At 44.3% G+C, this 26,601-nt stretch overlaps 1 protein-coding gene across 1 annotated transcript in view; it reads left to right on the top strand.

Annotated features, from left to right (window-relative positions):
• The window catches only part of EPS8L2 (EPS8 like 2), a 177,258-nt gene that overhangs the window by 47,872 nt on the left and 102,785 nt on the right, over positions 1-26,601 (top strand). The window contains exons 2-3 of the mRNA XM_060262683.1: positions 4,824-4,887; positions 6,151-6,206. Coding sequence (XP_060118666.1) covers positions 4,844-4,887; positions 6,151-6,206 — 100 coding nt within the window. The 5' untranslated portion in view covers positions 4,824-4,843. The remainder of the gene's footprint in view (positions 1-4,823; positions 4,888-6,150; positions 6,207-26,601) is intronic.

The raw sequence follows: 26,601 nt of genomic DNA, 5'->3' as shown, positions 1-26,601 counted from the left end.
CCTTTAAATGTGATGACCATAACTCCCTTTGGAGTTCAATTATGCTTGTCACCGCCTTGATCTTGGCTCCACCCCTAATGACTCCTGGCTCCACCCCCAAAGTCTCCTGGCTCCACCCCCAAAGTCCCCAGATATTTCTTAAATTGGACTTGGCAACCCTATTACAGGCAAATTGGCAATACAAAAAACAAACACTGTGATTTACTAATGACATTTAGTAAAACCTTTTAAAGACTCATATAATCTTTTTGTAAAATATTTTTACAATATTGCAAGAAAGAGCCATGCAATGAGCACCTGGATATAGGCTCATTTCATAAAAAAAAACTTCCTGAAAAGTATTCCTATTTCCTTCAGGGCCTCCTGTTACAATTCAGTGTTACTGCTCTCTGCAACATCTTTATTTTCTTCAAAATCTCTCATCCTCTCAGTCAGGGCCGGCTACCCACTAGGTAAACTAGGCATTTGCCTAGGGCGCCAGAAGGGCAGGGGCACCAAATTGCCCCCCCTCCCTATGCCCTAGATCAGGGGTGGCCAACGGTAGCTCTCCAGATGTTTTTTGCCTACAACTCCCATCACCCCCAGCCATTGGCCATGCTGGCTGGGGCTGATGGGAATTGTAGGCAAAAAACATCTGGAGAGCTACTGTTGGCCACCCCTGCCCTAGTTTGCCTCTTCCTCTGCCCGCCCACCCCTTTCCCCCTCAGTAGTTCACCCGCTGGCCCTTCCCCTCCTCAGTAGCTCACTTGCCGTCCTCTTCCTCCACTCGCCCAGCCCTTCCCCTCCTCAGTAGCTCACCCACTATCCTCTTCCTCCACTAGCCCGGCCCTTCCCCTCCTCAGTAGCTCGCCCACAATCCTCTTCCTCCACCCACCCGGCCCTTCCCCTCCTCAGTAGCTCGCCCACCATCCTCTTCCTCCACCCGCCTGGCCCTTCCCCTCCTCAGTAGCTCACCCGCTGTCCTCTTCTTCTGCCCGTCCAGCCCTTCTCCTCAGTAGCCTGCCCCTTCCTCTCCTCACCTGCCGCCTTCTTCCTCCACCTCGCCGTTCCCCTCCTCCTTAGCTCACCTGCCCCGCCTCCTCCCAGTGAGCTTCCCAGAGGCCATCTCCCTCCCCAGCACACTCACAGGAGTGACGCCAGCCTCCTGCTTACTGGCTTTGGTGGACATCGTAGTACAGCGTTCTCTTAATAGTGAGCAGGAAGATGCTTCATGGAGCAGGAAGAGGCTTCACTATTAAGAGAATGCTGTACTACGATGTCCGCTGAAGTGGGTAAGCAGGAGGCTAGTGTCACTCCTGTGAGTGCACTGGGGGGGGGAGGTGGAGCACAGTGCCGTATTGTGGAGCTGCAGAAAAGAAGGGAGGGGTGGCCTGGGGGTGCCCATGCAGAGGGGGGGCAGCAGGCAATCAGTCCGTCTGGGACGCCACACAGCCAAGGGCTGGGCCTGTTCTCAGTACCACATAAGTGTTTATATTAGAAGCTTAAGCCAGTCCTGAATTTCACGAACCAGATGCAAAACCCTTCTGGATTTTGCTGGCAAAATGCTCTACAATATTTATATTAGGAGCAAGCCATTCTTTTTGATGGCAAAATGCTCCCAATTCATACGTTAATATATTAATTTTAGAGCAAGCCAGTCCTGAACCTCTTCTCTTACCAAGTGCACAAGCCTTCTGGGTTTTGCTGGCTAAATGTTCTCTGCAATTTTTATTAGGAGCAAGCTATTCCTGATTGATGGCAAAATGCTCTCAATTCTGCTTAAGTGTATAGTTCTGGAGCAAGCCAGTCCTGTTCCTCTTCTTCAACAAGATGCAAAAGCCTTTTGAATTATGCTGGCAAATGCTCTCTACAAAAAACTTGAAAACTCAAAAACTTTCTTTAAGTAGTGTCAGTTTTCTTGGAGAAGGCTTTTCAGCCCTGGCCCCTGCCTGGTGGAATCAGCTCCCTGTGGAGATCTGGGCCCTACCTGACTTACTGCCATTTCTTAGGGCCTGCAAGACGGAGCTGTTCTGCTGGGCCTAGGGTTGAGGCAGCGGGCGTCCTATTCATCATTTGGCCTCCCTTGCGGTGACATCGTGCTTATTACAGTGCTATCCTATTGTTATTACCATCGTTTAAGGTGGGCCTACAACTGGTTATTGATATGCTGTGTAGGGTTGCCAATCCCCAGTTGGGGGCAGGGGATCCCCCGGTTTGGAGACCCTCCCCCCGCTTCAGGGTCATCAGAAATCGGGGGGAGGGGAGGGAAATGTCTGCTGGGAACTATTATTCCCTATGGAGATTTATTTCCATAGAAAATAATGGAGAATTGATCTGCGGGTATCTGGGGCTCTGGGGGGGCTGTTTTTTGGGGTAGAGGCACCAAATTTTCAGGATAGCATCTAGTGCCTCTCCCCAAAATATCCCCAAGTTTCAAAAAGATTGGACCAGGGGGTCCAATTCTATGAGCCCCAAAAGGAGGTGCCCCTATCCTTCATTATTTCCTATGGAAGGCATTGAAAAGGTGTGCCGTCCCTTTAAATGTAATGGCCAGAACTCCCTTTGGACTTCAATTATGCTTGTCACAGCGTTGATCTTGGCTCCACCCCTAATGTCTTCTGGCTCCACCCCCAAAGTCTCCTGGCTCCACCCCCAGAGTCCCCAGATATTTCTTGAATTGGACTTGGCAACCCTAATGCTGTGCCCTGTCTGCCGGTGGTGCGTTTTATTTATTGTTTTTACTGTTAATTTTAAATTGGTGTTTTAACTTTGATATGTAGGTTTTTATTGTTATTTTTATATGCTGTGATCTGCCTTGAGCCCGTTTACAGGAAAAGGTGAAATACAAGCCTATAAAATAAAATAAAAAATAAAAATGAGAAATGCCTTCTCCAAGTTGGCTGATGGGGTGGGGGAGCTGAAAGAGCTGAAAGAGCCACATGTGGCTCCCGAGCTGCAGTTTGGCCACCCCTGATCTATGTAATTGTACATGTTTTTCTATGTAACTATAAACGTTTTTCAAAACAGATTTTAACATATTTTTCCCTTGTAGTGGATATTTTGATTCTCAATTCCATATACAGCTGCTCGTGTCATCTTGGGTCAGCCACAAGTTCTCAGGAGAGTTGTTCTCACAAGAGCAGTTCTGTGAAAGCTTTCTCAGCCTCACTTACCTCACAGAGTGTCTATTGTGGGGAGGAGAAGGGAAAGCCACTCAAACTTTTGCACTACTTCAGTTTTGTTGTTGGCAGCTAGAAGAAGAAGAGATTAGATTTATATCCAGCCCTTCACTTGGAGCCCCAGAGCAGCTTACAATCTTCTTTCCCTTCCTCTCCCTACAACAGCCACTCAGTGAGGTACGTGGGGCTGAGAGAGTTCTCAGAGAAGTGCTCTTGAGATAACAGCTCTGCTGAGAGCTTGTGGCTGACTCAAGGTCACACCAGCAGCTGTATGTGGAGGAGTGAGGAATCAAATCCAGTTCTCCCAGATTAGAGTCCATGCACTTAACCACTACACCAAACTGGCTCTAATATGCATACACTGCTTGTAGCCATAAACTGCATACTAGTTGCATCAACAAATTCTGGCATGCTAAAGTATCTACTACTTATATTCCATTAAGTTATGATTATGGGATTTTTGCCTTGAGAGTTGGAAAACCTGAGCCAGCCCTTGAAAAACTATCATATATGATAACTGAGGAAAAATATATTTGATGTGTTTGATTTACCTCATTGTTTTGGTTGCTCTAGCTATGTTGACATCTTTAATTGTAACAAATAGTGTGTGGGCATATATGTGCATGCATAGAAGTGATGACAGGTACTGATAATTTCAAAATATCTTGTAGGCCATCAAAGAAAAGTCTCAAGGGTCAATTACATCTGCTAGTTCAGTCACTGACATGTCGGGTTACCAATCTCCAGGTGGTGGCTGGAGTTCTTATGGGATTATAACATTGCCCAGAGCCTAGCACAAGCTGGGATAGGGTGAAATAATAACAACAATCAGGACTTTTTTGTAGCAGGAACTCATTTGCATATTAGGCCATGCACTCCTGATGTAGCTAATCCTCCTGGAGCTTACAGTAGGCCCTGTACTAAGAGCCCTGTAAGATCTTGTAGGGTTGGCTACATCAGAGGTGTGTAGCCTAATATGCAAAGGAGTTCCTGCTACAAAAAAACCCCTGATGATGACAACAACAACAATAATACAACTGATCTCCAGGTGGCAGAGACTGGTTCATCTGTAGAAAATGGCCACTTTGGAAAGTGGACTCTATGGCATTATACCCCATTGAAGCCCCTCCCCTCCCCAACCTCCCCTCCTTCTGTTTAGACAAAGAATGAGCTTGTGCCTTGTATGGAATTGACACTTTAAGCCACAAGTCTTGAGAAAGGCAACAAAACGTATTTCACCAGTTTTACGTGGACTGGCTTTATATGAATAGACTTTTCTTCTCACACATCAATGCCACATTGGAGGACTGACTTGCAAAATGTCTGAAAAAATTTTTGTGGCACCTTTAAGAAATGCCAGTGTGAGCAAGTTTTGTAAGAGTCATTCTGTGGACCCCTTGTATGTTTATTGTGTCTGCAACCACATTCTGATTTATGAGTCGTTATTGTGGATGTTTGTGATGAACTTGATTTTTTTTTACATGTTAGAACCTTTTGTGATAAATTTTCAGGCTAAGTAGTAAGCAGTATTTCCCAGCGTTTCTTTTTTGGAGGTAAAAAATAACAACAAAGCTTGCAAAATATTCAAGTAAGCAATTAATCAGGTGAAAGACACTTGAATGTTGGATATCCTCTCAACACTTAATCCGTTCCTATCTTTTACAGGTGTATGTCTTGAAAGCAGAATGAGTCAGAAAGGATCTTCAAGCAGCCACCCTGGCTCTGCAAAGTAAGACCTGTAATGATACTACCCTTCCACTCCCACCCCAGTTTTTTTAATTGTTTTCATCGTTTCCTCTGCAGGAAGTGCTCTGCCGCTATTTGGCAATTACAAATGTTTCAGAGGCCAGAAGGCATATATAGCTGTATAGTAGGTGGTGCTGCCTATCGTATGTGTGTGTTGTTGTTGCTGTGTGTGAAGTGCCTTCAAGTCACAGCCAACTTAAGGCTACCCCAGCAAGGGACTTTCAAGGCAAGAGATGGTTTGCCATTGCCTTCCTCTGCAGTCTTCCTCGGAGGTTGCCCATCCAAGTACCAAGCAGGGCTTACCCTGCTTACTTTCCGAGATCTGATGAGATGAGACTATACTATGCCACCTTCTCTCCACGGCCTGCAGTATGTCTGCAGTACATCTGTTAATTTAGAGCTGTTTACAGTTCTTGAAAGTTACTTTGTCACTATCCCCTGAATCACATAGTTTGTCCAGTGCAGAAATGTAGTAAGGGTGCAGGGAACCTGAGGTGCCCATATATGAAGTTGCTAACCTTTCTATATAAGGGATAAAAGAAGGGGTGAATGTGGTGAATAAAGAGAGGGAAACTTTTATGGAGATTGGTGTTTATAGATTCAAAGTTTCAGCTGTAAATGCTTGTTCAGTGTATTTAATCACTTGTCTCAACAGAAGGATGATTGACAAATGAGAGAGCTAGCTGGAACTATGCTTCTCAACAGGGCTTTCTTTGTAGAAAAAGCCCAGCAGGAACTTATTTGCATATTAGGCCACACCGCCTGACATCACCACTTTTTCACATAGGGCTTTTTGTAGAAAAAGTTCAGCAGGACCTCATTTGCATATTAGGCCACCAAGCCAGCTGGAACTGCGTTCCTGCTCAAAAAAAAGCCCTGCTTCTGAAATGTATCAGGAACATTATTTTTACACAGTCTTCCTTACCTGAACATGGAACTCACTTGGAAAAGGTGTTTACAGGCTAGTGTTCAAATAACTGTGGGATCTTCTGGATCAGCTGTTTTCTATGTATGACAGGAAGGGGTAGAAGGAAATACACAAGCCCAAGACCTGTTCTTGATCTTATGGTGAAGAGAAGAGGCAGGTAATGTCCCAGGATCCTCCTAGGTCTCTGAAGCTATATTGATTCCACTGGCTTAAAATTTATAAGTGCTAATGAAATTAATACTGAAATAAACACTGAAATATGCTAAATGAAGGGGTGGCTTGTTCTTGACTGTTTTTTTCTCCTCTCTCCATTTGCAGTGGCAGCATGGGCAAAGCAGATGGAGCTGCCAAAATGAGTGCAAAAGATTTATATGGTAAGTCTAAAACACAAGCAAGTGTAAAAATATAGAATGCAAGATCCAAAATTTTTATCTAGGAAAGGAGGAAGCACTACTTAAATATTATAAAAATATGGAGCCAGAGGTTACTAGCACTTGACATACCACTGAGGTTCACCTTTACATAGTATTTGCATTTAGCAGGAAAATTATCCATCTGTCCACTGTTTGTCAGTACACTTTCAGCTGGAGTATAACTGGATTTTGGGAAGATACTTGGAGCATAACCATCTTTATGTTCTTGCTGGTCTGGAACTTCATCAGAGATCTGTACTCTGTAGCCCCTAGGAATCTGTGCAGACCTTTATTGTTTTTTATTTGGGGTGTTTAACTGATAGCCTCCACTATGTTTTTTTCAGGCCTAACACCATCTTTGGTAAAAATACAGCTCATGTACTTGATACTTGGCATTAGGTACTGGATATTGTCCTTTACAACCCTTTGTCATGATCTTTCAAGAACACATTTCAAGATGGCATCATGTTCTTCCTTTAATGTTGCTGGAATCAGGTCTTTTTTTAAGGGGGAACGCACAGGAACGCAATTCCGACTGGCTTGGCCAGGGCTCTGGCTCAAAAAAAGGTCTCTGGCAGAGGGAAGGCACTAGGCAGTCATGCACTCCCAGACCACATGCTCTGTCCTCTCTAATGCCTCCATCCTTCAATGGCCTTGCAAAGATAGCAAGAGACATGGAGCTGCCCACATGTGCCCCCTCCTGGGATAAGCTGGGCCTTTGCAATGGCATCCAAGAATTATTTTGGTTTTACATTGCCTATGCTTCAGACAACACTTTCCTTTTGGGGGTTTTTTTTGTAACACTTTCCCCCAATGTTTTAAATGTAGAAGGTTTTTCTGCAACCCTAGGTGTCCTCCCAAGTTTGCAGAAATATTTCGCATCTTTTTAAATGGCCATGTTTACTGAATTTATTAGTCTGCATCTAGGGCCATATTCAGAATTACATATACACTGCGTAATCCAGTTTGAGTCCCAGTGAGAAAGACAGACTATAAATAAAGACTAAAGTAATGATATTATGTAGGGACTACATTTCCCAGTATGCTGTGTGAAAACATGAACTAACTTAGTAATATGAACTAAAATGAACACAAAATGTTAATACTTCTTAAAAACACATTATTTATAAACTAGGAGTAAGGCCCGTTGTAAAGAAAAATTCAATGGGCTCTGGAAGGAGGCTCTGGGTGGGTGCCTGCCACCCTTGCTGTCTTCCCATCCACCCAAGTGAAGGCATCTGGAGAACTGTTGTACTTCTGAGTGATCTCCACGGTCCACCCCTCACCTGCAGATTGGCAACAGTGGTTCCCAGGAGGAAATTGTTGGTTTGGAATCTATGGCATTATACTTCTCTGAGGTCCCACCCCTCCTCAAATCCTGTCCTCTCCAGGCCCTACCCCTTAAACCCCAAAAATGTCCTAACCTGGAGTTGGCAACCCTAACTCCTTTCTTTTATCTGCCCTTCTGACTTCAGCCTTTCCTCTCTCTGCTGCCTCTGCATAGGAAAATTAAAGTCTTTCTTCAAAGTGGGGGGTAGGGTTGCCAATCCCCAGGTGGGGACAGGGGATCCCCTGGTTTGGAGGCCCTCCCCCCACTTCAGGGTCATCAGAAAGCGGGGGAATGTCTGCTAGACACTCCATTATTCTCTATGAAGACTGATTCCCATAAGGTATAATGGAGAATTGATCTGTGGTTATCTGGGGCTCAGGCAGCAGTTTTTTGAGGTAGAGGCACCAATTTTCACCATAGCATCCGAAGCCTCTCCTCAAAACACCCTCTATGTTTCAAAATGATTGGACCAGGGTGTCCAGTTCTATGATCCCCAAAGAAGGTGCTCCTATCCTTCATTATTTCCAATGGAGGGAAGGTATTTAAAAGGTGTGTGGTCCCTTTAAATGTGATGGCTAGAACTGCCTTTGGAGTTCAGTTATGCTTGTCACAACCCTGCTCCTGGCTCCACCCCATTGTCTCCTGGCTCCACCCCAAAGTCCCCAGATATTTCTTGAATTGGACTTGGCAACCCTAGTGGGGGGGAACCAAAGCAGTTTACATCATTCTCCTCTCCTCTCATGTGATCTGAACAACAACCCTGTGAGGCAGGTTAGGCTGGAAGTCTGTGACCTGCCTGAAATCACTCAGTCAGCTTCCACAGCAAGGACCTGGATCCAGTAGACTCCACTCTGAAGCCTTAACTCCTGTGGCCTCCTCAAACTCCACCACAGAATCGTCAGGAATTTCTCGCCAACCTGGAACTGGCAGCCATAGTCAGGACTGGCCTCAATGAGTTTTGCCTCAGAGGCCTGTAGTGAGAACTTTCAGACCAACAGTCTATCTCTGACAGATGTTAATAGGGAGGAGTCTCAGCCATTATATTAGCTTACACCATTCTCCTCTTCCCCCTTTGATCTGAACAACAGCCCCGTGAGGCAGGTTAGGCTGAAAGTCATGACTGGTTTGAAATCACCCAGTCAGCTTCTACAGCCCTCACCTGGAGAATGGCAACAGTGGTTGCCTGAAAGGAAAGGACTCTAGCAATATCTTAGGAATTTCCCAATGACATGGAAAGGTAGCACTAAAGACCTCTGGGCGAGTGGCCCCCCAGCCTTGCTGTCTCCCCCCCCCCCTTCCAAATGAAGGCATTAATTCCTCCACACACACATCAAGGGGAGGTGATCTCTGCCATGTGGAATTTCCTAACCTGGAGCTGGCAACCTGGCAACCTCCACATGAAGCTGATGATGATACTGGATTTATATTCCACCCTCCACTCCAAATCTCAGAATCTCAGAGCAGCTCACAATCCCCTTTATCTTCCTCCCCCACAATAGACACCCTGTGAGTTGGGTGGGGCTGAGGGGGCTCTCACAGCAGCTGACATTTCAAGGACAACCTCTGTGAGAGCCATGGTTGACCCAAGGCCATTTCCCACATGGAAAAAGGACAGTCTGTCTTCATGGGGGGGAGGGGGAAAAGACCAAGCACATGGAGGCTGGCAACAGGAAACGGCTGGTAGCATCAAGCAGCTGACACTGCAAAGAAAGCCATTGCAGGTCTCCCTTTTGCTCCCTCTGTTTATCTGCTGGTGTTGAAGTGGCCTCTCCCTGCTGTGAACAAACATTCCTTGCCAGTTGAAGAGATGTAACTGCTACTGTTTGTGTGAATTAAAGAGAGGAAGGTAGACAGACAAAACAAAATAAAAAGGCTGAAAGACAGAGAAACAGAAAGAATGAGAGAAAGAATAGAAGGGGGAGGTAGAGAAAAGAGGGATTGAAAGAGGAAAAGAAAATGAAAAGAAGGAAGATAGACAGGGCCCTGAGGAGAGGCAGTAATGATCAGTAAGCCCCCAGCAGAGAACTGTCTCCCTCAGACATCAGTGGCCATCTGATGTTGTTCTTGCCTGACAGGGCCGGAGGTGGGCAAGGGAGAGCAGAATCAGCCAATGGCTCAGCAGAGACAGAGTGTGACCCAATCCTGCAAGAAAGTGAAGAAGGCTGCAGTGGGCGGGCAACAAAGAGGCTACTCAATGGTAGTGGGAAGTGGTGACAGACAGAGCGTCAGTCAATAGTTGGTGCAGTACAGTCCTGGTGAATGCAACGAATCAGGATGCCAGAAATTGCCACTATGGCTTTCATTTTATGACTAAAGGACGACTGTATGATGAACAGCAGGCATGTGCATGTTGAGAGGCAGTGCATGTGAGTGACAGCTAATGGAACTCACTCTGATTGGTGAACTGCTTCTGTCAAAAGAAGGTGGCAGTTAGACAGTTGGAGACAGTAGTTAGAGAGTTGAAGAGCGACTGGAAAAGAGAGTGGTGGTTTTTGTGATGCTCTCTAGTGTGTGACAAGAGACACAAAGCAGTGTCTGATTCAGAGCCTGTGTGAGGGGGCTTTGGAAAGTGGAAACTATGGTGGGAAGCTGTTCACAGGAGTTAAGAACAGTCTCTGTATGTGTAAAACGCAAAATCACATCTTGAGAAGGAAAACGGTTTCCTGTATTAAGCTTAGTATTCAAGAGGAAAAAAGACAGGCCGTTTTCGCACTCACGTTTTACTGGCGCCACGACCCTCCTCACGCCGGTGAATCTGCATGGATTTCGCACCAGAAGCGCCGGCGCACCCAGAAGCGCCGGCTACTTCCGTCGCTAAGCCAGCGCAAACGGAAATCGCAAAGATGCAGGAAAACGTTTGCGCTGGCTTAGCGACGGAAGTAGCCGGCGCTTCTGGGTGCGCCGGCGCTTCTGGTGCGAAATCCATGCAGATTCGCCGGCGTGAGGAGGGTCGTGGCGCCAGTAAAACGTGAGTGCGAAAACACCCACAGTCTGGTAGATCAGGCTTTGGCAGGTTTTGAGATGTCAGTGAAATGCCCTCAAAAGGTGCCAAAGGTGCAGGTTATTTATCTTCAAGGGAAGATAGTAACGATCTCACCTAGTGGAGAGATCTTAGTCTTATAACCAAAGGGACAAAGCAGGGTACACTCAAGATTGTGTGATTAGAAAGTGAGAAAGTTAACTGGAAATCTAGAGCAGTTATAAAGGATCAAGGATACTTTTAGAGAAAGTTCAAGGATATCAAGGATACTTTTAGTGAAAGTTAAACCAACTGAATAGTAACACTGTATCTTGTGAAGTTAGTTACTCCAGAAATAGTTCTGTGTTCAGTTTTAACTGTCTGCCTACATTTTCTCAATCACAAAAACCTATGTATATATCGATTTCCTTTCCTGCCAGTTTGTTTAAATAAACCAAATTTGTTTAAATCCTTCCCTATGCCTACTGTGCCATTTTCTGAAAGGTAAATTTTGACAATTGAAGCAACAACAGGGTGATCATTTTAGTCAGGGGTCGTTTTGTAGAAAAATAGCTTATTAGCATAACTCATTAGCATATGCCCTCCCCCCAGCCAAAAGCAACCTGATGCAAGAAAGGAGAGCCCTGGGCAAGCGAGGCCTGCTTGGGCTGGCTAGGGATCCAGCACACTTTTTAAATGCCTTCCCTCCATTGGAAATAATGAAGGATGGGGGCACCTTTTGGGGGGGCTCATAGAATTAGACCCCCTGGTCCAATCCTTTTGAAACTTAGAGGGTGTTTTGAGAAGAGGCATCAGATGCTATGCTACAAATTTGATGCCTCCACCTCAAACAACAGTCCCCCCACATAGCCCCAGATAACCACAGATCAATTATCCATTATACCCTATGGGAATCGGGCTTCATAGGGAATAATGGAGTGTCCAGCAGACATTTCCCTCCCCGCCACCCCCGCTTTCTGATGACCCTGAAGTGGGGGGAGGGCCTCCAAACTGGGGGGTCCCCTGCCCCCACCTGGGGATTGGCAACCCTAGCCAAACTTGCAATGCTGAGATGTTTTTCTTAACTCAGTAGCAAAATCATCTGTTCCAGCTGCCTTGTTATATTGTAATCGTAGAACTGATATCTCTCAAGCACAGGCATTTTTCTGGGTTCACATTAAACTGGAAGGCTGTTAAAGCATCGTCTAATGTTTTATTGTCAGGGGCTGCAAACACCCCTTACATATTATTATAAATCTTAAGAGCTTTATCCCCTATGCAGTGAAGCAAGACAAGGGCCGCCAAGACCCTGGGGTGGGGGGCATCCCTGACCTCCTGGTCCTGTTGTTTGCTGCCATTGGAAGTGGCACTAGGAAAAAAGTTAAAAAGAAAAATAAGGCCTTGTCTATTTACAAGAAGTTCTTACCACTGAGTTTCCAATTCCTAGAGTACCCTTTGTCACTTCTAGCAGCTCTAGAAGTCTGTGGAACTCTGTGTTAAGAACTTCCTATAAGTAAACGAGACCTTATTTTTCTTTTTAATTTTTATTCCAGGATGCTGCCCCCCTCAACCCTCCTACTGTTGCCAGACACTACTTATCAACAACCGTAATTTTATAATCTTTAGACTTTTTTTTTTCTGTCAAGTCATAGCTGACTTATGGTGACTCCATACTAACTTTTACTAACGCTAGCCAAAGCATCACAAAATAATGATCACAAGCTTCACCAGAGTGGATGTTAAGAAACACACTGCCCCCCAAAATGTATCCCTGTCCTCCATTGTTTACAAAGGACTAAAGTCAAACCAGAGAATCTCTGTAGTAAAAACTGAATGGGAGGCATTTTTGAAAGCCCAGCAGAACCAGTACAACGCACAGAGTACCTAGCAGTACCAGTGCAATTACAGAATGACTAACAGAACCCAGCGCCATTGTGGCAATTCTGGCTCAACAGGACTGATTCAAGCACAGAATCACAGTCCAAGAAGTGCCCAGAAAGCCCAGTGCCATTGTGGTAATGCTAGCCAATGTCAAGCACAGAATCAGAGTCCAAGCAGTGGGGGGGAGGGGTTGGAAGCCCAGCTGCACCAGTGCAATATACAGTGCCTAGCAAACCCTGTGCCTTCTATTCATAATATTAACAAAGTTGCTACTATATTACTCTTAAATACATTCTGTCACCAGCAGAATAGGTATGAGAAGGTCTTGATACCAAGAAGGGAAAATAAAGGGAGGAGGGACATGAAAAAATTAGGTGAAGGGAGACAAAAATCAATTAGAAATGTGTGGAAAACAGATGTATTATAAATATTAAGGATATTATTTGTAAATGTTTTTATTACAATGAATCAAGGCATGGGAAAGTCTATGTTTTTATGAAGTAATTTATACTACATCATATAATAGATAAGACTGATAAGATAAAATGTCATAGTAATATAATACCGTAGAATATAGGCTGTTATATTGGTCTTTTAAAATTATGCTATTTTGTGTGTGTGAGTGCGTCTGTGTCTGTGTGTATGTACATATATGTGTGTGTGTGTGTTTAGGAAGATCACAATGAAAAAATGTTAAATATGTAAGAGCAGCTGTGCTAGATCAGACCAGTGCTCCATCTAATCCAACAACTGTTTCATACAGCGCCACTAGAAAGTTAACAAGCAGAACGTAGTATCCAAAGCTCCCCTGGTGGTTCCAGAGCAATAGTTTTTCAGGTATATTCTTCAGAATACTAGGATTCTGTGAAAACTTGGTAGGGTTAGTAAAATTAGTAAATGAGCTGCCCTGCAAATTCCCCTCCTTTTCCTTACAACTGACCACAATGGAATGATCCAGCTTGCATCAGGTGAGTGCAGCAGTGGGTGCTGGTGTCATAGACTACAGTATGTACAAATTATCTTCAGCAGGGGTTTTTGTCAGTATACAACAATGTTACCTGCATGCTGTTTGACAGATGTGTCACTGTGAAATTACCTCAGACTGAGACATTGTTGACCCAAAGACCTCTTGTATAAGGACATGAGGCAGCAAATATGGGTTTAGCTAGCTTATTTGAATAGCTCATCTATGCCATATATCTGTGAATTCAGAGAAGGGTGGTACATAAATTCAAATTATAAATAAATAACATTATTAAAATATGCTAACATATTTTAAGGACTATGCTAGGAAGCTTCAGCGTGGCTGCCCTTATTCAGGCAAATCTGCCCTGGCTCCAGTCTCACATGCACATAAATGTGCTGAGATGTGTCAAACTTCATACTCCTCCCAGGCATGCCAGAAACCACTCCCAGGTGTCTTCTGCACAGTCCTCATCAATGATCACCTCACTGGTTTTAGCAGAGTAGATTTATTGCATGATAATAGACAGGTACAGTAAGCAAGACTTCTCTTGCTGAAACTGAGGCTTGTGGCTTCAGCCTCCCCAGATATAGGTTTGGGTCCATCCAGGCCTTGGATTCAACAGGAGCTCACAGGAGCATAGCTCCTGAACCTTTCTGACAGTTCCACCTCTTCCTTCCTACCAATTCTACCATCTACCAATTGCAGGCCCCCTCTTCCCCCTTAAGAGCATCCCGAGAAATCTCTGCGAGAAGAAAACAAAACTACATTCTCTGAGAGTAAGATAACACAGGGTGACCTTGGTATCATCATGCACACTTTCTCAGGGTAGAAGTGATTACTTAGTAAGGTATAGCCATAACAGACAAACGCATGCATGAGCAAAGTAATAATAAGCCAAGCCTGGCCCCTACGTGGTTGCATCAGTCACATAATAATCATGAGGTTGAATTCATGGCAAGAGGCACTCTTGACACCAAGTTTGAGGAAATACTGCTCAGCACCAACGGCATTCCTTCCCAACCCCCTCCCCATTGCAATCCATATGATAGATGGACTGTTCAGGAAATAACCCTCCATATCACCTCATGCCTCAGCATGCTTGCCAATTATTCTGAGCAACCTGCCCTATCACTACCAAACCAGTTATGGCCTAACCAGTCACCAGACAGGCCTATTTGAGAGCCAGCGTCCTTGAAGCACTGTGAACTAGGCATCCAGGGCTTGGGAAGGTGGTTTTCAGCAGCAGTTGCTCACTCCCACCCTTTCCAGGGCTCGTGCTTGTGGCTTCTGGCCACCTTGCTTGACCCCAACTGTGGAGTCAGGGATGGTGAGTTATTCTAAGCTTTATCCTGGATATGCCTTTGCTGTAAATGACCACCTCAGCTACAAGAGATTGGTATAAAGATATAGTACATATTATATGCTGTTTGGTGGCTGTTCTAGGTGTGAAGCAGATAATCCTGGCAGCTTGGAAATCTAAATTCCCATCCCTACCTATTCATGAATAGCTAGGGTTTCCAAGTCCAATTCAAGAAATATCGGGAGACTTTGGGAGTGGAGCCAGGAGACATAGGAGGTGGAGCCATAAGCAAAGTTGTGACAAGCACAACTGAACTCCAAAGGGAATTCTGGCCATCACATTTAAAGGAACTGCACACCTTTTAAATGCCTTCCTTACATTAGAAATAATGAAGGATAGGGGCACCTTCTTTTGGGGCTCATAGAACTGGACCTCCTGGTTCAATCTTTTTGAAACTTGGAGAGCAATTTGAGGAGAGACATCAGATGCTATACTGAAAATTTGGTGCCTCTACCTCAAAAAAACAGCTCCTCAGGAGCCCCAGATACCCCCATATCAATTCTCCATTATACCCTATGGGAATTGATCTCTATAGGGAATAATGAAGCACCCAGCAAACATTTCCCTCCCCCCCCCCCCGGTTTCTGATTACTTTGAAGCAGGGGAGGGCCTGCTCCCACCTGGGGATTGGCATCTCTACTCATGAGTTGCTGAATTTCCAACTTCTTCAAAGTAACACAGAGCAACCAAAGGTTCAAATTTTCCTTTCCTATGCAAACGACCTCTGAAAAGATTGTGCAACCAACCGAGTGTCTGGGCTACTTTCACAGCTACTGAAAGCAGCCATGTTGTTCTGCCTGCTCTGTCCTGCCCCCATTCAGCCTTAAAGGCACAGATACACCACCCCAAGAGGAAGCCTTTCCAAGTGGAGTCTGAAGCCTCCGGAGGTGGAATGGCACATGGTGGCTGTGAGGGCGGGGCTTCTCCCCGCCAGCCAGCTGACTGGGAGCGGGAAGGAGCCTGGGAAAGCAGGAGAACCCCTACTGGGACCTGGGGATTGGCAAGCCTATGAGTAGCTCATAGTTTACTCAAATGACAGATATAGTTCTGAAAGGAAAGGTCATTTTCATTTCATTGAGGATGAAATAAACTGTTTAAGGAAGGGGCAGCATCTCTGTGTCTCCTTTCACCCTGTGTTCCATTTTTGTAGTTATCTCAGATTAATAGCTGACACTAGTCACACATACACTGGCTGTTAATGGCATGTAAAAAAAACTTTGGAACACACAGGAAATAGGAGGGGAAGATACAAGGTTTGCTTTAATTTTTATCTTTGGAGTGGAGGTCCTTCCCTTGAAACAATTGGCTTTTCATTGCTCAGCATGTTCTGGGATGTTCCAAGGACTTTAATCGTTTTTATAGAAAACCAATACATGTTTCATTATAGCAAAAATTACAAATGGAAAATCTGAAGAGTTCATTACAAGATACCTCTAAAACTGTAATCGGGTAGGTGGAGAAGGAATGTGAGTTGTTGATTTAATATAGAAACTATCCAAACTATTTTCAGTGATTCACAAACAAGATATCTCCAGTAGTTAAAAGAACATTCAAAGTGGGTAAGAGAAATTAGCTATGCAAATACTAGCTATGCATTTACTTTACTCTTCATTATTGAGAATACTCTCCAGATACAGCCAAAATATCCCTTTTAGATAATAAAGCTAAATAATGACAGAGATGGATACGTGAACAGTGTTTGGCAGTTAGTGGAAATTGAGTGGAAACACACTAAGCCAGGGGTATCAAACATGCAGTTCAGAGGCCGAATCAGGCCCTCAGAGGGCTCCTATCAGGCCCTCAAGCAACTGGCTGTCTGCTTCCTTCTCCCTATATCTGGCTTCCTTCTGCATAATAGCTTGCTTTGCAAGGCTTGCTCAATTGCACAGGAGCTACAGAACAAAGCCTCTATTTTCTCCATTGGCTGAGGTTCCTCCCTTGAGGAGGAATAGCTTGCTTTGTCAAGCACAGTGGAGCTACTGAGCCAAGCCTCTCTTCCTTCTATTGACTGAGGCTCCCCCCACCAAGTCCTTGGGGAAGGAAGGAAAGAGCCAGAGCTTCCTCTGCCCAGTTCCCTGGATCCCATGGGAGAAATACAAAGAAAGCACATTTAAGACCAATGAGTGCTAATTTTTAAGCATGTTTTAAGTTTTTTAAAAATATATATATTTGTGTTTGTCTGTATTATTTATAAAATTTGGTGTAGTGGTTAAGTGTGTGGACTCTTATCTGGGAGCACCAAGTTTGATTCCCCACTCCTCCACTTACAGCCGTGGAATGGCCTTGGGTTAGCCATAGCTATCACAGGAGTTGTCCTTGAAAGGGCAGCTGCTTCAAGAGCCCTCTCAGCCCCACCCACCTCACAGGGTGTCTGTTGTGGGGGAAGAAGATAAAGGAGATTGTAAACCACTCTGAGTCTCTGATTCACTCTGAGTCTCTGATTCAGACAGAAGGGTGGGGTATAAATCTGCAGTCTTCTTCTCTTAAATAGGTACGCACATGCCGGCCTGACATGGCATTGCCCAGCCCAACAAGGTCTCTTTTATGTCAGATCCGGCCCTCATAACAAATGAGTTCAACACGCCTGCACTAAGCAGTAGTAAATTGCTAGGACCAGATGGTATTCACAGCAAACAGTCTGAAGGAACACAAAATTAATTGCTATGGTGTATTGTCTGGCTTGGAAAGTAGTTAATTTAATGCCAAATGAAAGAACATGAGACTCCTCAGGCAGAGCTGGAAATGACAGTAGAATTGTAATTTACCAGGCAAAACAGTCCTTCCCATTGCCAATAAACCTTTGAAGGGAGTGAGATGTGCCTCTGTACTCTCATGTTGAATCTTAAGGAACTTGCATTTGTCTGACAAAACTAATAAAATCTTACCTACAACAGATGTATATAATGGTAGTATCCTGCCCATGTTATGTGAAGTCTTGAGCATATAGAAGTTAAAATACCAGCCAAGGACATTTGTTTTTTCAAAGCTAGAAGGCAAAGTTGGGGGGGAGGGGTTGGCTGTATCCCAGTATGAAAAAGGAATGATAACAAAAAACCTCACAAACAATAGTATACCCAGAGTCTATTTACCTAATTCCATTTCTTCCTAGTGGTGATGTGAGGCAAAAATGCTCTACTGACTGTGAATGCTCAGAGTTCTATGGTTTTAAACAGGGCTTTTTTTTTTTAGAAAAAGCCCAGCAGGAACTCATTTGCATATTAGGCCACACACCATGATGCCACCATTGTTTCACACAGGGCTCTTTTTGTAGAAATCCCCTCAGCAGGAACTCATTTGCATGTTAGACATACATCTGACACCATGCCAGCTGGAACTGCCTTCCTATGCATTTCTGCTCAAAAAAGCCCTGGTTTTAAAAAATTGGGTTGATATATAATTGCTGAACAAAACTGAAAGATCCAGAATTCTCTAACAGCTTGGAAATGTAAATAGCAAACTGTGCTTGACTGTCACTGCTTGATCATTTTCCCGTCCTGATTTCGTATATCGATTGTGCCCTGTCTTCCATTATTATCTGATATAGAACAGTGGCTGTGTGAGCAGTGAGTAAGAAAGGTCTTGGCCTTTTATGGATGGGCTGGGATGTGTGATCTTCATCTTGGCTGTCTGAGCCCTTACAAAATGTGGCAGTTTACTGAGCCTATACTTTACAGGGTGTTAAAGATTATTTAGATCGGGGTATCGAACTCGTTTGTTATGAGGGCCGGATCTGACATAAATGAGACCTTGTTGGGCCAGGCCATGTCTGTACCTATTTAAGATTAGGTAGCAGAGATATAAACTTTATAAAGGACACAGGCAAACACAATTAAATATTTTTTGAAAAAGACTTAAAACATGCTTAAAACATTAGCACTTTTTGGTCTTAAAGGTGTTTTCTTTGTAGTTCTCCCATGGGAAGAGTTCTCCCATTGGCTGGGAAGAGCTGTGGCTTTCCTTCCTTCCCCAGGGGACTGGGGGGGAGCCTCAGCCAATAGAAGAAAGAGAGGCTTGGCTCAGCAGCTCTGCTGTGTGATTCAGAGCACCTGGCTCTGCCTTTCCCCCTTCCTCCCCAAGGGAGGAGCCTCAGCCAATGGGGAAAACAGAGGTTTTGCTCTGTAGCTCCTGTGTGATTGATTGCAGAAGGAAGCAAGAGATAGAGAGAAGGCAAATGACAGCCAGTTGCTCGGGGGCCTGATAGGAGCCCCATGGTGGCCTGATTTGGCCCCTGGGCCACATGTTTGACACCCTGATTTAGATAATGTATTAAGAAGTACTTTCAGCATTCTAAAGACGCATGTGAATGTTAAGTATGATGATATATGTATAGTGTTTCTCACATATTGGGACTAGGTGACATTGCAGAGAGAGGAAATGTAACAACCGGTTATCTCTTTAGTATCTGCTCCATAGTAGAAACAAGAGCCAATGAATGACCCTTCATCCTAGTTGCATGAATGAATTAATTGCCTTTTCCTTAGCATAAATAATGCTTCTTGGGGTCATGAATTCTCTTTGCCTTTGACAGCTAAGCCTCAAGGATCTCATGTGCTAAGCCCCATATTCTGGAAGAGTTGCCAAAAGCACTTGCCAAAATATCCCTTGGCTTTACAGGTACAGCAGGTGGCTATCAGGTTCCTACCTCATTCAGTGTACAGCTGCCAGCTGAATAAATGTTAATGTGAGCTATGAATAAATAAAGCCACTTCTCTGCTTACTAGCGTCTGTTCTGAACCAAGATGAAAGGACATTGGAGGGAAATCCATTATATTCGAGGCAAGCTCAAAGAATGTCTGGAGAGGAAGTACTTCAGAATAATTAGTAGTTTACACAACAAGCTGATTGCTGCCTTTTCTCTCACATTAGCAGCAGGGCCCTTCTTTGACTGATGATAAATGTTTTGCATGGCTTCAGAGACTAATACTGTACCTGCTGAGAGATTTATCCACTGAATCCTTATAACAATGTCCAGCTCTGCACAGCTAATTGCTTTAAAGTTTTGAACCTAAACCAGTCTCAGTACCACAGAAATTTTGTATTCTAATGTATTCATAAGGAAATCAGGAAACTAAATAAAGGTAGAAGGAACCAAGGAGAATTCTACTTAACATCTTTGTAGCATCAGTAAGTCTGTATGGAAGTGACAGGAGCCCTGTCCTGTGGTTACAACCTCCTGTAACGGGGGAGAGTACCACCTATGATCCTCCCATACATGTGGTTGCTGTTTTGTTTGAATAGAACAGGGTTGGCGAAACATGTGGCTCTTTCATACTTATTGTGTGGCTCTCGAAGACCCCACAATGTCATTGGCTGACTTGGAGAAGGCATTTCTCTCTTTAAATCACTTTTCCAATCCAAGCCAGCTGATGACTTGGAGAATGCATTTAACTAAAGTTGCTTTCTTTCCACCTCTCCCTCCCCATTTATATTCCTTCCTTCCTTCCTTCCTTCCTTCCTTCCTTCCTTCCTTCCTTCCTTCCTTCCTTCCTTCCTTCCTTCCTTCCTTCCTTCCTTCCTTCCTTCCTTCCTTCCTTCCTTCCTTCCTTCCTAGAGCCAGTTTGGTGTAGTGGTTAAGTGTACTGATTTTATCTGGGAGAACCAGGTTTGATTCCCCACTCCTCCACTTGCACCTGCTGGAATGACCTTGGATCAGCCATGGTTATCACGGAGCTTGTCCTTGAAAGGGCAGCTTCTGGGAGAGCTCTCTCAGCCCCACCCACCACAGGGTGATAGTTGTGGTGGAAGAGGATAAAGGAGATTGTGAGCCGCTCTGAGACTCTTGAGTGGAGGACGGAATATAAATCCAATATCTTCTTCCTTCCTTCTCTCAAACATCTGATGTTCATATCTTGTGACTCTCAGACATCTGATGTTTATTCTATGAGGCTCTATTCTATTCTCTCTGGCCACCCATGGAGTAAAATAATGCATATATTTTCCAACTTTGGTATGCACAAACACACACCCTCAGAAATCTGGGTTTCCAATCACATATCAAAGTCACAAAATGTGCAGAATGGAAATATTACGCATTGAGAGAATCATGCATTGTGCAATCTTTGCTTAATCCCTGTTGGATCAACAAGATCATAATGCCTGAACAGGTCTAGAATGACAGGGATTTGAACTACATTAGATAAATATGAGGAAAGGGAAGATCCTGACAACTCAGAGTAGGGGCAGGATGATCTGAGAAACTGAAAGAGGCTACTGTTAGGCTTTCTCAAGAAAACATCCTGGGATCTTGAGGACCTAGCCTATTACTACTTTATATCAAATCATACTTATTTGAGGAAGGTGATTGAGAGGGCAGTGGCAAAGCAGCTTCAGGGGTTCCTTGATAAAATATTGCCAGTCAGAATCTTCCAGTCTGACTTCAGGCCTGGGTTTGGAATTGAGACAGCACTAGTAGCCTTGGTGGATGACCTCCACCATCAATTGCATAAGGGCAGGTCTGTGCTGCTGATTTTATTGGACTTGTCAACAGCAATTGACACAGTTGATCAATTGATCCTGGTTAAGCACCTGGTCTCACTTGGGGTTTGTGGGACTGCCTTAACATGGTTCCTTTTGTTCCCCCAGAGAGCCAGTTTGGTGTAGTGGTTAAGTGTGCGGACTTTTATCTGGGAGAACCGGGTTTGATTCCCCACTCCTCCACTTGCACCTGCTGGAATGGCCTTGGGTTAGCCATAGCTCTGGCAGAGGTTGTCTTTGAAAGGGCAGCTGCTGTGAGAGTTCTCTCAGCCCCACCCACCTCACAGGGTGTCTGTTGTGGGGGAGGACGATGAAGGAGATTGTGAGCTACTCTGAGATTCAGAGTGGAGGGTGGGATATAAATCCAATATCATCATCTTCTTCTTTGGAGGGTTATGGTTGGGGATAGATTCCACGAGAAACTGTTCTTTCCCCAATATACACACACACATGCCCTCTATTGGAGCTCATTAGAAGGTTCAGAGTAGGATATCATCAATATGCAGATGACACCTAGCTCTTCCGCCTGCTGGATAAGCAACCAGACTGTGCACAGGCAGATCTAGCTTGTTGTCTTGAGGCCATGGTTCATTGGTTGAAGCACAGCTGGTTGAAGTTAAATCCATCTAAAATGAAGATCATCCGGCTGGGAAGATCTGAATATCTGGGGGGTCTTCAGCTCCCAACTCTTGATGGGATCAAACCTTCATTTGTGGATTCTGTTAAGAGCTCCTTCTTGTCCCTAGTCAGGTAGGTGTCAGTAGTGGCCTGGACAGTGTTTTTCTATTTGTGCCAAGCCCATCAACTGTCTCTAAAGCTGTGCCATTTTGACCTAGCCACAGTGATTTGTGCTGTGGTCACCTCCAGCCTAAACTCCTGTAATGTGCTCTACATGATGTTGAAGGTGCTCTGGAAACTACAGGCAGTCCAGAATGCAGCAGCAAGATTGCTGATGGGTTTTCCTTGGAGAAATAATATCTGTTCTGTCTTGAAACAGCTGCACTGACAGCTGATTGAGTTCCAAATCAAATACAAGGTGCTGGTGATTACTTTTAAAGCCTTAAATGGTCTGGGGACTTCATACCTGGTGGACCATCTCTTCCTACATGTTTCCCCACCCCAAAAAATTACATTCTTCAACCTGCATCTTGCTTGTGATGCCTGGCTCCCAGAACATTCACTTGGCATCCACAAAGACCAGGGCCTTCTTTGTGGTAGAACCAGCTGTCAGATGATACATGGGCCCTGGGGGACTTATCTAAGTTTTGCAAGGCTTGCAAAACAAAACTGCTTGGCATTTAGTTAGTTGGGTTTGTCATGTGGGCTGTGTTTTAGGGGTTTTTTTGTATTATGTTTTAAACATATTTTGATGTTTTAATGGTTGTTAGCCACCTTGAGACCACCTGGCAATGAGATATGGCATATAAATTAAATAAATTCTCACAGACGGAGGTATTAAATTTGTTAAATTTAAATTTAAACATAGAAACTTGGATTTGGTGATGCCCAGGTTTAATATTTAAATATTTAAAATTGGATATTTTAATCTTAGTCAAAACAGAACCTTCCCAGCTTGCTTAGTCAGCCCTAACTATGCAATCCATCATTCCTTGAATCCCTTCAGGTGTCCTAATACCACTTGACTCCCACTAAGTAGCGACAGGAGAAGTCAGTTTGGATCCAGTACCATTAAACTACCTGAAAGCTTGCTCATAATACTACTTTAAATGGCTCTGGCCTATGCTGTGACTTGCCTTTCTGGATCAGGCTCAGCATGTGACGGGATCAATAACCTCTACCTGTCCTTAACAGTCTTTTCACAAATGTGATAGGTAGATAAACTGCTGGCAGAGAAACTGCTACTCCTCCCACCTGTTCCTATACAAGGAGTTACTGGCTCCCTTTTTGTTGCAGGTTAATTAACCTTCAAAAGATGTGAAATAAACAAAACTTGGGACATGAAGTCTGCCCCATAGATGGGTCTTAATTTTGTATTATAAGCATTGAGCCTTTTTCTACTGAATAGTTGTGCTTTTGAGTTTTTACTAATTTTTTATAAGCATGAGACACTTTTGATCCTGTGGCAAATGCTAGTCACCTTAACCAAATCTGTTACTGCATGAATTAACTCTTTGCTGCTCATGCTGCTTGGAAATTATAAATACATGTGTCCATCTCAGAACAGCACAAATAGGATGGAGTGATAGGCTGTGGAAGTTCCCCTTTCATGCACTCTGGTAGACTGGAAAGGAGGAGTTAAGCAAGTGTAGCCTGGAGCGTAAATCTGGCCATTGGGACAAGCCACCAATGCGTGAACTCCTCTTTCATGGGCTATGACTGTGTTCAGAGTGAGGAGAGAGGCCTTCAGCCATCACCACGGAAGTAAACCCCTTTACTTGCTCCTGTTACCTTTCCAGCCTGCAGTCTTCACTATTCAAATGACATGTCATATATTTGTTAATTCAAATGGCCATTTGGATATAAGTGATAAATCACCCTTTTATAACTTGTTGCCAATGTTCCTAACAGGCATACTTTTTCCTTTTGTGCCCTTTTTAATCTGAGGCACATATAATAGAAGTGAGACATTTTGGGATGTCACATTGCTCATAGCCAAAACTGCCCAATTTGAAGGTGATGCCATGCTCTGACAGTGCTTGGGGACCTTACCTGAGACAAAAACACCAGTTGATAGAACATTTGGTTGAGAACTGACTGACTGTGAGGCAAGATCACTTGACACAAGAAACTGTATGTAACCCAAGACAGGTTTTAGTAGTGCAACAGTATACTGTAGGCCGGTATGTGGGGCAAAGTCATCCCCACGTGCCTGTCTGGTATCAAAACAGATGCTCCCTGAATGCTCTACATATTTTGGTGCCTTTCTTAGCTGTGAGCTGATTTTGGGGCTAATTACAGAACCATCTATCCCTTGCCTGCAGTCTGCAATCCAGAAGTTCAGAAGTTTAAAGTTTAAAGCCTCCACTCTGGGTTCAATAGGACCTACTTCCAGGTGAGTATACTTAGAGCAGGCATTGTGTTCAATCCCAAAGCAGATGTTCCTGCTGAAGTGAACGGCAGCGATCAATCAGTCTATTTACAGCATTCTGTGAATAATTTCACAGCCTCAGTGGCTTAGAAAAGGACTCTGAATTCACCATATTAATGCCTGTTCAAGTCTATTTATCTCATAGTGATTCTGCATTTATGAGGTCTTCCTCTATAAACAATCAGTTGTTTGCAACTATACTGAGTTGTTTTGTGTGAGGGACTGTATGATTTGCTGTTATGTGTGTGTGTGAATGAATGAATATATGAGGTCTTGTTTAGAAAAATTAAACAGGAGTCCAATAGTGCTTTAAAGACTAACAAAACTGTTTCATATTTTTTTGTGAGTCATTGTGAGTTTTGTGAGTTTAAGTCATTGTGTGCAAGCTACAGTTTGAATTTGGTCTTTCCTATATGCCTGATATTTGGCTGGGAAGATCTCTGGAAAATGGTGTGATCCCTGAGAATTTCATTCCACTTGCATGGCGTGCCAGAAATACATTAAAACCAGTGGAAAACAGGAGAAATAATGAATAAAATGAAAAGCAAAAGAATCATATTGAGAATGGTGAGAGATACTTCTGAGTAAGCCTAGTGGGAACGGGACTGCAAGATTCCTGATATGTCAGGACAAATCTGTCCTTGTTAACCTGCTGGAAGAAAAAAAAAGTCTATATGACTGAAGCCTTGCAGTTCCTCATATGTAGGAATGGTAATAATCCACTAAGTGCAGTGTACTCTTGGTCAAAGATTAAATTGCTGCCCTTGTGGCCCCAGATGGATGCCAACAATTCTGCCCATTAGAAATCATTGAAACTTAATCAATTGTTTCAGAAATACAGAATAATTATTCAGACAGCAAACACTTCTTGGGTTTAAGTATGTTTAGTAAGTATTTCATTCCTAGTATGCCTCTGGAAAAGTCATAGGTTTTACTTGTTGCTTTTAGTCTCATTTCTGTAGCTTACATTTTGTTTACATATTTTACAGAGAGCCACTGTGCTGTAGTTATTAGAGTGACAGACTAGAATCTGGGAGATCCGGGTTTTAATCCCTACTCTGCCATGGAAGGTTGCTGGGTGACCTTCAGTCTGTCACATATTATCAAGAATAGCCTACCTCACAGGATTGTTGTGAAGATAAAATTGAGGAGAGGATAATAATTTAAGCACCGTTGGGTGTCCATTGTGAAGAAAGGTGCGGTATAAATGAAGTAAACACATACATAATTTTTACTTTGTACCTGTGTGTTTGTGTGAATGAGAGAGAGGGAGGGGGGAAAGAGACAGGGAGGGAGAGAGAAAGTCAGCTGCCAGAATGGGCCCAGTTGCACAAACGGGAACCTACAAGGATCTGTGGAGGGCACCTCAGTTTCCCCTGTATCCTCCTTCTCTGCTATTTCCTCTTCCTCTTCTCCTGGTAGCCTCCATGCCATCATCTTTTCCTGATTCCTTCTCTCCTTCCCAGACACCAACCAACCTTCTATCTGCACCCAAGCTATATTTACTGTTTTTTTCATTTATATCCTGTCATTCTCCACAATGGGGATGCAGCGTACCCATCCCAGTTGGGGCGGGAATAAAGGTATAAACCTTTGCAAAAACCAGCCTCCAAATTTATGAAAATGTTTACTAAGACTGTAACCAGTAGAAATTCTCTCAAATAGTCACCAACAGATTTATACATAAATGAACATTAAAGGAACATCACCCGGTCACCCAAAGTCACTAAATAACAAATAAATGTCCAGTTTTTATAACAGATGGGTGCAGGTGGGGATTCCAATGGTGTAGTCCTCCACGGAGACTGAAGCTCCCCAAAATTTCTTTTCTTCCTGAAAAGCAAGGTACAGAATAATTCGCTACGCGGTTGTACTTAAACCCATGTTTCACTTTTGCTTTGACGATAGGCTTCCCAATCCCCCGCCCCGGGCTGGAGACCCCCCAATTTGGAGCTTTCTCCCCTGCTCGCCAAAAATCCGGAAGTGGAGGAAAAATGGCGGCCCTTCCCCTCCCACCCAGCCCCATCGCAGCGTCTCCTCGCCCCTTCCCTTCCCACCCCGCCCCATCTCAGCAGCTTCTCCTCGCCCCTTCCCTTCCCACCCCGCCCCATCTCAGCAGCTTCTCCTCGCCCCTTCCCTTCCCACCCCGCCCCATCTCAGCAGCTTCTCCTCGCCCCTTCCCTTCCCACCCCGCCCCATCTCAGCAGCTTCTCCTCGCCCCTTCCCTTCCCACCCCGCCCCATCTCAGCAGCTTCTCCTCGCCCCTTCCCTTCCCTTCCCACCCCGCCCCACCTCAGCAGCTTCTCCTCGCCCCTTCCCTTCCCACCCCGCCCCAT

The sequence above is a fragment of the Heteronotia binoei genome, chromosome 21 (genome assembly GCF_032191835.1).
Source record: "Heteronotia binoei isolate CCM8104 ecotype False Entrance Well chromosome 21, APGP_CSIRO_Hbin_v1, whole genome shotgun sequence".
Classification (NCBI taxonomy): domain Eukaryota; kingdom Metazoa; phylum Chordata; class Lepidosauria; order Squamata; family Gekkonidae; genus Heteronotia; species Heteronotia binoei.
The sequence above is the reverse complement of the archived record's forward strand: the minus strand, read 5'-3'. Positions and strand labels throughout refer to the sequence as shown.